The sequence below is a fragment of the Mauremys mutica genome, chromosome 20 (genome assembly GCF_020497125.1).
Source record: "Mauremys mutica isolate MM-2020 ecotype Southern chromosome 20, ASM2049712v1, whole genome shotgun sequence".
Taxonomy (NCBI): domain Eukaryota; kingdom Metazoa; phylum Chordata; order Testudines; family Geoemydidae; genus Mauremys; species Mauremys mutica.
The window spans coordinates 19,721,244-19,731,168 of NC_059091.1; the positions used below are offsets into that span (position 1 = coordinate 19,721,244).

The 9,925-nt window shown below is 54.6% G+C and overlaps 1 protein-coding gene across 2 annotated transcripts; it reads left to right on the forward strand.

The window, feature by feature from the left end:
• On the forward strand, positions 1–8,869 carry LOC123353461 (C-type lectin domain family 10 member A-like). Of its 2 annotated transcripts, none has more exons than XM_044994563.1 (5): positions 1–146; positions 1,548–1,646; positions 3,513–3,658; positions 7,259–7,365; positions 8,517–8,869. In XM_044994563.1, the coding sequence occupies exons 2-5, from the start codon at positions 1,616–1,618 to the stop codon at positions 8,662–8,664; spliced, it is 432 nt and encodes a 143-aa protein (XP_044850498.1). In that variant the 5' UTR covers positions 1–146; positions 1,548–1,615; the 3' UTR covers positions 8,665–8,869. The 2 variants fall into 2 exon arrangements, with proteins under 2 accessions (XP_044850498.1, XP_044850497.1); XM_044994562.1 differs by lacking the exon at positions 1–146 and adding an exon at positions 596–912.
• The last annotated feature ends 1,056 nt before the right edge of the window (positions 8,870–9,925 follow it).

Sequence of the window (9,925 nt, forward strand, 5' to 3'; positions counted from 1 at the left end):
AGCACAGTTCTGCTGCCCGTTCCTCTCACAATCAGGATAAAAACATTTCAGTCCCGTGCATTGAAAAGTGATTTGTAACCCAGCACCAGCCAAAACGGATGATGTGGGCAATGCAGCTCTGTCTGCTGGATACCCAGGCCGAGCAGGTGTGTTTATGTAAAGACCATCTGGCCCTGAAACCTCCTCCCCACCCCCTGCAGCTCATCACTAGCTGCTTCAGGCCTTGCTTCCATAATTATGAACCAGTCTAAGTTATTAACTTACCAGGATGCTTTTACTATGTAATTAACCAATTGTAGATGATAAAATAGTGATACTTGGTCAGTCATTGTGCTGTGACAAATATGTATAAAACTGACATACTGTTTAAATATGATTATAGAGTCCTACAGCAAATGAAACCATGAATTCACCCTACTGTGGCTCTCTTGGGTAATGCTGAGTGCTAATTTGCTTCTGAGTATCGCTGCTACAGGTCCAGAGTTTGATCCCGGTTATGTTAGCTTTAAAACTAGCCTGGGGAGAACAGTCCTGCTCTGGGACGATGGACCAGATGGGACCTAGCAAGGCTCTTCCCTTTTTGAAGGCGTGACTCACTCAGGGTCACCACCGCCCCGCGCAGGAGGTAGGGTGATGGGCGGTGCTCTGACATTGCCACGCAGGCCACACCATGGGACTACTAGAGTCATGCGTGTATAAGCCACTGCCTTATGGGGCAGGAAGCCCAGCGGGAGATAACAGCAGAGCACACGGGGCACCCACCCAGTCCTCTACCCTTGGCCCCAGAGGGGAAGACGCCTGCATGACTGAGAGATCCAAGGGGACCCAGAGCAGATGCCCAACCCACCTGGAGAACCTCAGCAGGACCAGGAGGACCCAGGAACATGGGATGGGGTCTGTCCCCTCTCTGCGGTGAGACAAACCAGCTCCTTTGCTGGCTGATGAGGAACCTGCTGCTCCGTGTGTTGCTCGTTTCCTGGGGGTGGCAGTTGGGTTCCTTCCCTTTTTGCTCCTTTGTGGTGCTGGAAGAAAGTTCAAAAAGCAGTTTGTTTTTTTCCTCTTTTCAAAACCAGATCAGAAATGGGGGTCTCACCTACCCTACCATCCCTGGAAGCCCCGAGGGTTAGTGGGGAGCTGGCAGGACTGACAGGGTCACACCTGGGGAAACTTCACTGCCTGGCAAGCGACGTGATTATTTTCCTCCAAAGGTTTGGAAACTATTTGACCCAACATCTGCTCCCATTTACACCAGTGTACATCCTGAGTCACACTGTTGCCTTCAGGCTAGATTTACACTGGTGTAACTGGGAGCAGAGTTTGTCCCTTTGGCTTCATCCTTTTCATTTTTGTGGGTGCACATTTAACTCAAATGCCAGAGACACAGCGGGGAGAAAAGCTCTTTTAGCTAAAGATGCTACACACAGATCCCTGCCCCTTTAATTATTGTCAGGCTTGATCGAAAGTGTGTCCCATTCAGTGCTGGGGGTGGGGTAAAATCTAGAGTGTGGCCAGGACAGGATTATCAGAGCCATTTCCCCCCTTTCCAGATCCCCCCCACACGAACCGGCAGTTGGTGATCCCTACCCTGATCATCGTGGCCATCAAACTGCTCCTGATGACCCTGGTCCTCCTCTACCTCCTCTACCGTGAGTAGCCACCATGACCTAGACCCCCTACCCCCACCAGAGCTGGTCTGGTGAGAGCTAGACACCTTCTGAGACAGCATGGACTAGTAGAGACAGAATGGGACTAAGCCCTAGGAGACCAGCATTCTATTCCAGCTGTGTGACTTTAGGCAAGTCACAGCAATGCCCTGTGCCTCAGTTTCCCCATCTATAAAATGGTGCTCATGAGCCTTACCCCCTTCACAAAGGGCTTTCTTTGCTCTACTGATGAGAAGGGGGAGGCATTATTATTATTAGGGTTTGAGATTCTCCCCTCCCCAAACCCTGCTCATCCCTGCCCCCAAGGAGGTGAGAGCCCCAATGGGCTGGGGGAGCCCCTCGCTGGGATTTGACAGAGTTGACAGACCGGCCTGAGAAGCTGCCAGCCCACCCACTGGGAGAGGCGGGTGATGTCCCTGAGGCTCACACTGGGGCCCTGCTCAGTTTCTTAGATGGTCCCATCTTCAGACATGGCCGGGGACCCCAGCCCCACAACCAAGGGGGGCCCGGCAGGTAAGGTCAGGGGTAAATGGGAGGAGCTCGCTGGGCTCCTCTTGAATGTTCTTAGTTTTCCTTTCCTTAATGTCCCAGCCTGTGCCCTGAGAACAGGGATGGCACCACATGGGGCGTAGGGAGGGGGATGAGCACCCAGCAGGGACAGGGGTCAGGGGTGCTGCAGTGTCTCCTTCCAGTTTAGGAATGTAGGGATCAGGAGTGGTTCAGCCTGCAGATGAGGTGGGGGAGAAAGATGCTGGAAAGTCTTGATCTGGTTTAGGGATGCAGGGAGGTGGGGATCAGGCACTAGGCAGGGTTGGGGTGCTGCAGCATCACCCTCTGGGGTGCAGGGAAGTGGGGTGATCAGCACCCTGCGGGTGTGTGTGTGTGTGTATCCTATCAATGGCCCTGAGACAAACACAGGCCATGCTCAAGCAGCAAAGAATCCTGTGGCACCTTATAGACTAACAGACGTTTTGGAGCATGAGCTTTCGTGGGTGAATACCCACTTCGTCGGATGCAAGTCAGGCCATGCTCAGTTTCACAGGCCACCCCTTCTCCCACCAAGCCAGGAGACCCTGGCCCCACAATCCAGAGGAGCACAGCAGGTGAGAGCAGAGTGGGGAGAATCCAAATGCAGTGTCACATTCTAGCTGGGGTGGGGGGTCCCCCCTAGCTGGGGTGTGGGGCTGCAGAATCCCCCATTAGTGCCAGGGGTGGGGGCTCGGACCTGGGAATGGGGCCCTGCCACTCGCCCTATGAGAGCAGAGCCCATAAGGATGGATGGAGGGGCTGCCTGTGCCCCATGTCTCCGCCTGTAGCTTCTGCTTTCACCTGTGGCTTAGGTTTCCTGTGGAGTACCCACACCTGCTGTGGTCTGGCCTGTGCTCTGTGTCTGCGGGGGGAAGGATTGGCCCCTCAGCAGTGTATGTGGGGAGAGGGATTGGTTGCTGGCCAGCACGTGGGGAGGGTGGGATCGGGCCCTCGTTGGCGCATGGTGGGGGGTTAGTCCCTCATTGGCACGTTGGGTGGGGGTTTGGCCCGTCATCGCCATGTGGTGGGGAGGGATGAGCCCTTCATCGGCACCTGGCGTGGCAGGGTTCGGCCCCCCCATCGGCACATGAGGGGGAGGGATCTGCCCTTCGTCAGTACATGGGGTTGGGGGATCTGCCCCTTGTTGGCACGTGAGATGAGGTGGATAGGCTCCTGATCGGCGCGTGTGAGGGAGGGATTGACCCCTCATGGCACATGGGGCGGAGGGATCAGCCCCTCATCGGCATGTGAGAGAGGGGATTGGCCCCTCGTTGGGGGAGGGACTCACAGCTGTGTTCTCTGCTGTGTTCTCTGCGGCAGGTGTTCCCTGGTGCCAGTCGGGCTGGGACCAGGACCAAGGGAGGTGCTACCTTTTCTCCCAGGCTAACCAGACCTGGGAGGCAGCGAGAAACTCCTGCTTAGCCCAGAATGCTGATCTGGTGGTGATCAACGACCAAAGGGAGCAGGTACGAGCCCTCAGCCCAACCTCTCCCTGGGGTGTAATGACCCCTGGGCAGAGGGCCGGCATGAGGCTTTGGCGCTGTTTGGGCCTGACGGGAGAAAGGAACGGTGGGAGTTCCTGGGGCAGGGCTGGAGCAAGACTCCAGGTCTCCAGCAGTGACAAGGGCTAGCCACACACAGCACCAAACAGATGAATTTTGCCCAGCGGGGTGAATTTTGCCCAGCGGGGGCAGGAGGGACTTGGGGCAGCAGCACAGAGAAGGGACGATGCGGAGCAAACGGTGGGGAGGTTTGAGGAGGGCTCAGAAAGCAGAGCTGCTTGGCAGATAAGAGAGGAGGTTTCCGGGCAGGATAGTCAGACTCCCTGGGGCGCTGGGAACACGAAACTATCTTGCCAGAGGTGGATTCCCACCAGACTGCAGAGCCCAGGGGTGTCTGCTGGGAGAGAAGAGCCAGGACTTGACTGTAGTGCCACAGGTGATGATTTTAATTTTTCCAGGTGGGTGCCCCACCTCGACCCTGCCTCAACTCCACCCCTTCCCCCAAGGCCCTGCCTTTCCCCCCGCCTATTCTCACCCCTGCCCCACCCCTTCCCCCAAGACCCCGCCCTTGCCCCGCCTCATCCCACCCCTGCTCCGCCCCCTCCCCTAACCACCTCCCACTGGCTGCCAAACAGTTGATCAGCAGCAGGGTGGCCAAACAACTGATGGATGGGTGGCTGGTGGGTGCTTAGCACCCACTGTTTTTTCCCCATGGATGCTTCAGCCCCAGAGCACCCACAGAGTCGGCACCTGTAGTAGTGAATGTATTTCTTTGGTCAGTGATTTCCAGTGCCAGGAATGGGCCAGCACCTTGGCTGGTGCACAGCAGCTGTTATCCGTGTGATCCCGGTTGACAACAGCTGGGGATCCAGCCCAAAGATCCTGCAACAGGAACTTGGGTGACAATTCTGCTGAGGCTTGAACCAGACCAGGCCCTGGTTGGCTCTGCTGGGCGTATGGGAGGGAAAAGCAGGAATGGCTTAGGTTAGTCCCTGCAGCCAGCAGCTCTGGCTCTGATACCCACAGGGATGAGGGAGCCCATCTGGGAGCAGGTTTTTTACAGTCACTTTCAAAGTGTAACGGCCCTTTGGAAAGGGGAACTTGGACGGTGCATTTGTAACACTCACCCTTATCTCCTGCTGCACCCGGTCGGAATAACTGGCCTGACAAATTTACCCTCACTGTGAACGCAGCTGTAAAAGTTTGTGAGCGTTCCTGAGATGGTACAATGACCGAGAGTAACCAGGGTTGATGGGAAAAGGTCCCAAACGGGAGACAGACGGAGTTAGTCCAAACCAAAGAGGCTCCTGCTGTAACTCACCGACTGGGTTCAGATCACGCCTGGCAAACAAGAAATGTGTGGAACCAGAAAGGAGTGAATCCAGTGCTGGAGATTAAACCTACTTGGTGGTCAAAGGAATGAGGGGATGGGCTGTTCCACTCATCGCTCCCTTTTGGGGACCTGAAAGAGTCTTTGGGGAGAAAATTAGGCTTCTAGAACGAGCTTCACCATCATGGTTCTCCCCTCCCCCACATCTTTTGGGACCCAAGACCTTTGTCATCCTGAGCCTGAGACATCCTGACCAGATGGGGCTGGAGAGAAGGACCCAGATGATGTTGCCTCTACCGGCTCCAGCTAATCCCAACCACCAGCTGGGATGAAACAGGTCGGACTGTAACAACAGCCACTCCAGCCTGTCTCAGCAGCAGGATGGTTGTTACCAGCTCTGAGACCATCTAAGAGACAGTGCCGGGTTTACACTGGTGCCGGGCCCACACTTAGAAGGGGCCGTGGCACCCGGACTGTGGCCCTGCTGTCACGGACTCCCAGGTCGTGCCCTCTCTTGGCCCCGTGGAGTCCCTGGGGGGAATCCCCTTCAGTGTGACAGCCCTTCTCGGGGGTCCAGTCTCTCTCAGGGATTAAACCTCTCCAGCTCCTGGAACCGCATATCTCTGAGCCTTAGCACACCTGTTTCTCACCGTGGGCCCCCTCAGGGAGTCCACGTGCTCTGGACCCCCAGGGCATCCACTCCCAGAGGGAATAATGCAACCCTGTTCTCTAGACCGGAGCGACTCTCAGCCAGCATAAAACAGGAGGGTTTATTGAGTGTCTGAACATGGCATAGGAAACACTCAGGGCCCTCAGGCCTGGCCTCCCTCAGCACAGCACATCCCAGTCTCCCCTGCATCCAGGTGGGCTCTGCCTGCTCTCTCTCTCCAGCCCAGAGTCCCCCTGCTTCCCAGCTGGGCCTCCGATATCACCTCCCCCAAGCCCCGGCTCTGTCCATTGTCTTCTCTCCAGGTAAGCAGGGTTGCCTGGGCCTCCTCTCATCTCCTGTCCTCTGGCTGGAACCAGCTGGTCAGGTCACGGGGTCCTCTCTTCATAGCCCATTGTCCTCCCACTGGCCAGAACTGGCTGCGACTTCTGAGCTGGGCCTCCCGGTGACCACAACCCCAGGTCACCAGTCGCTGGGGTGTCCATTCTCCAGGCCATTGGCCGGGGTCCCAAGTTCAGTCGCCGGTCCTCTGTAACAACAAACTCCCTCTCCCCTCACCTCGTTAAACCAGTAACACCCAGGGAAACTGAGTCCCACTCGCTCTGCATGCAAACCATCGAAAAAACAAGAAACCTCCCACTTCATCACACCTGCCCCCTGTGTTCCGCCCACACTTTGCGCCAACGCCCCATCCCCACCCGGCCTCTCACCGAGGCCCTGCCTGCCGCTGACTCCGCTCCCTCCCAACCGTGCGAGCGGTGGGGGGGGCCCTGGAGGGGAAGAGGCTGAGCAGGGGTGGGGCCTTGCGGCCGAGCGGAGCAGGGGGCAGGGCCACAGTCCGGGTGCCAGGGCTCACAAATGATTAATCTGGCCCAGGGAAGAGCCTGTCACACAACGGGGGCGGGTTCCTTGTAAAAACTCTGCAGCTCAAAGGGGACGGGCCCAAGGGAGGCTGGCGGACTGAAAGCCTGGCTCGGTGCTTTACCGTTCGAAGGCTTTCCCTGGTTTTCCCTCTTCTCTTTGTCTTTGATCAAAGGTTAAAAGGGTTTTTAAAGAAACTGAGCAGGCCGGGTTAGCGCTGTTTAATGTCGGCCAATGGCCGGGTTCTGCTAACACCTTAGGCCCGTATATTCCAGCTAAATGAATACAACAGGCCCTCCTGGACTCCCTGTGCATTACCCTCCCCTGCTGGGTTGTGCCCGAGTTTGACGGCAGGGTTGGGATCTGTTTGGTGCGGTGTGTGGGTGATCTATGCCACAGCCCCCTCTGTCCCACTGCAGGACCCAATGCCCTCCCTCCCATTCCAACACCATCCATCCCCCAGGCTCGGGGCCTCCTCTCCCCACCCCAGGCTGAGACCATCGCCAACCCCTGCTCCTCCACTGACGTCTCTCCATCCCCCACACCCTCACTGGAGGGAGAGGAGAATCGGGCTCCTTGCCTCCTCCTCTGGCATATGCGGCACTGAGTGCCCAGGTCATCCCTTGGGGTAAGTTCCTGCCATGGGAGACGCCTCAGGATCTGGCCTCAGTTCTAACTACTCAGTTCTCTGTGTCATCCTCTCTAGGATTACTTGGATATTAAAGCTGATTCCATTCGTCACTGGATTGGCTTCACCGACCAAGGGACTGAAGGCACCTGGCGCTGGGTGGACAACACTTCTGCGGTATTTACGTAAGCATGGGGCGATCCTCTGCTCTCCCATTCCTGCCCTGGCCTTCCCCAGCTGCCCCTGCTCCTGCAGGCACTTTCTACCTCAGGAGCTGCAAGGCTGAGGCCAGGGATGGAGCCACTTGGGTTTGATTTCATGCCCTGAGGACTGAACGATTCGAGGCTTTATCGGTCCCCGCAGGTCACTGTTTGCAATCTGGCCCAGGTCTCTAGTGACCAAATGGCATTGCTGCTGGGTGCCCTCTGTATGAAACGAGCTTGATGCATCTCAGCCCCGTTCCCAGTGGGAAAAGCATCCACAGATCGCACTGGGTGCTCGTTGGCCATCACAGCCAAGGGACCGAGGACGGAATGGGTCACAGGGACATAGCACCCCTCTCAGCCTACAGAGGGGTCTCTCCAAGGCTGGTCTGGTCTGAGACATCATGACAAGGGGAAACCTGTGCAGCCATGGCGTGTGTGGGCAGCAGCCTGTCCCCCTGCACCAGGGCCTTCAACAGTGCAGCCCTCCCCCACTTATGCCATTAGCTGGTAGTAGGTTGTTATCCTCTAGTGGTCCAATCATGATGCCTGCCCTGTGAACAGGTAATGCTGTCTCTGGCCCCACGTTCATTTGGATACTTCAGAATAAAAGATCTGTCTCCTCTAGGGGGAATGTCACAAACCCTTGAGACTGGGGGCAAATTGTTCAACCCCACTCCCCTCCATGCAGAGAGTATTCAGCCTGGCATCATGGGCAGCCATATTGTTCCCTCTACTTGCTTTAATCCCCCCTAGCTCTGGCCAAAGTCAATGGAATGAGCCCAATACTCCATTGCTCAAGGGCTCTTTATGCTGCTCTGGCAGCATCAATGGATTTTGAAGGAGATTTAATCTCCTCCCTCACCCTCGCCCAGGATATAGCCAGCCTAAAGGGGCTGGAGAAGAGCTGGCACAACAGCCCCTGGTGCAGGGGTGGGGCTGGAGCCCTGCTGGGCTCTGGCTGTTCTAAGCTTCCCAGAACCCCACTGGGCCTGAGCATAAGTTAAATGAACCCCAGGGCTGCTCTCGGTTACACTAAGGGTAGGTCCCAGCTTAATGGGGGTGTATCTCCTCTTGGACAGGGAATCAGCGGGCTAAGGGCTCTGAGGGCTTGTCTCTCTCTTCTCATTCAGGTACTGGACCACAGGGGAGCCCAATAATGTGCTCAGGAATGGAATCGGTGACGAGGACTGCGCCCACCTGCGGGAGACTGGCCTGTGGAACGACGAACCCTGTAGTTTCTCTTACAGGTGGATCTGTGAAAGGGCTGCCACTGTGTAAACAGCCCCCTCTTCCCCTGGCTGCGAACATTCATCCTCCTGCTGCGAGGCCTTGGCACCATTCATGGCCTGCGCATAAACCTGTCAGGCTTGTGACGTTGCACTCCATATGCTTTATAAAAATATGTTTGTAAGTGTGAATATGATGTAACTGGAATATGCTTTATACAAAAGGTCTCTTGTAAGGTATCATTACAAAGCTTATAATTTACTGAGTGTGTTCATCCTGTTTATATGAATGTATCATTCTTGTATCTGAAACTAGGACTATGAAGTATAATTCTCAGGTCCTATTGTAATTATGCAAAGTGTGGGCCATTAATGAGTGGTTTAGAATCTTGATGGCTCCCATTGACTAGGACAATTGGTTGTAAATGACTCTGTTTACTTGCAAACCTTCCGGGGTACATGCGGGCCAGCCCTGGAAGAGTGAAGACTGGAAGTCTCACAGGACATGTGACCAGGTCACCTGATACTGGAATCCATCTTAAACCTGGTGCTTTTCCATTGAGAAGAAGGGGTGGGGACCCAGAGAGACAAAAGATTCCCACCTTGTGCCAAAGCTATAAAAAGGGGTGGAACAGAACAAAGTGCGTCCCAATCACGAGAAAGCCCTGGCTTTTCACGTAAGATGCCTGCTGGAACTAATAAGGACAGTACCAGGGAAAAGGATTGGCCCAGACTAGAAAGGAATCTAGTCTGTGAAAGAAGCTTATTGGAACATCTCTGAGGGTGAGATTTACCTGCAACCAGTTTCTTAATGTATTAGGCTTAGACTTGCATGTTTTGTTTTCTTTTACTTGGTAACTTACTTTGTTCTGTCTGTTATTACTTGGAACCACTTAAATCCTACTTTTTATACCAGGGGTCGGCAACCTTTCAGGAGTGCTGTGCCGAATCTTCATTCATTCACTCTATTTTAAGGTTTCGCGTGCCAGTAATACATTTTAACGTTTTTAGAAGGTCTCTTTCTATAAGTCTATAATATATAACTAAACTATTGTATGTAAAGTAAATAAGGTTTTTAAAATGTTTAAGAAACTTCATTTAAAATTAAATTAAAATGCAGAGTCCCCCGGACCAGTGGCCAGGACCTGGACAGTGTGAGTGCCACTGAAAATCAGCTCACATGCTGCCTTCAGCACGCGTGCCATAGGTTGCCTACTCCTGTTTTATACTTAATAAAATCACTTTTGTTTATTGATAAACCCAGAGTAAGTGCTGGAGATAGGTGATCTGCTAAGCAGTTTTTGGTTAAAGTC

Bases quoted from the DNA above. Each gene is read 5' to 3' on its own strand.
- LOC123353461 (XM_044994562.1), top strand. From the start codon at position 885: ATGGGATGGGGTCTGTCCCCTCTCTGCG. The intron at 913-1,547 runs GTGAGACAAACC...CCCCCTTTCCAG, and splicing joins GGGTCTGTCCCCTCTCTGCG to ATCCCCCCCACACGAACCGG. The intron at 7,366-8,516 runs GTAAGCATGGGG...CTTCTCATTCAG, and splicing joins AACACTTCTGCGGTATTTAC to GTACTGGACCACAGGGGAGC.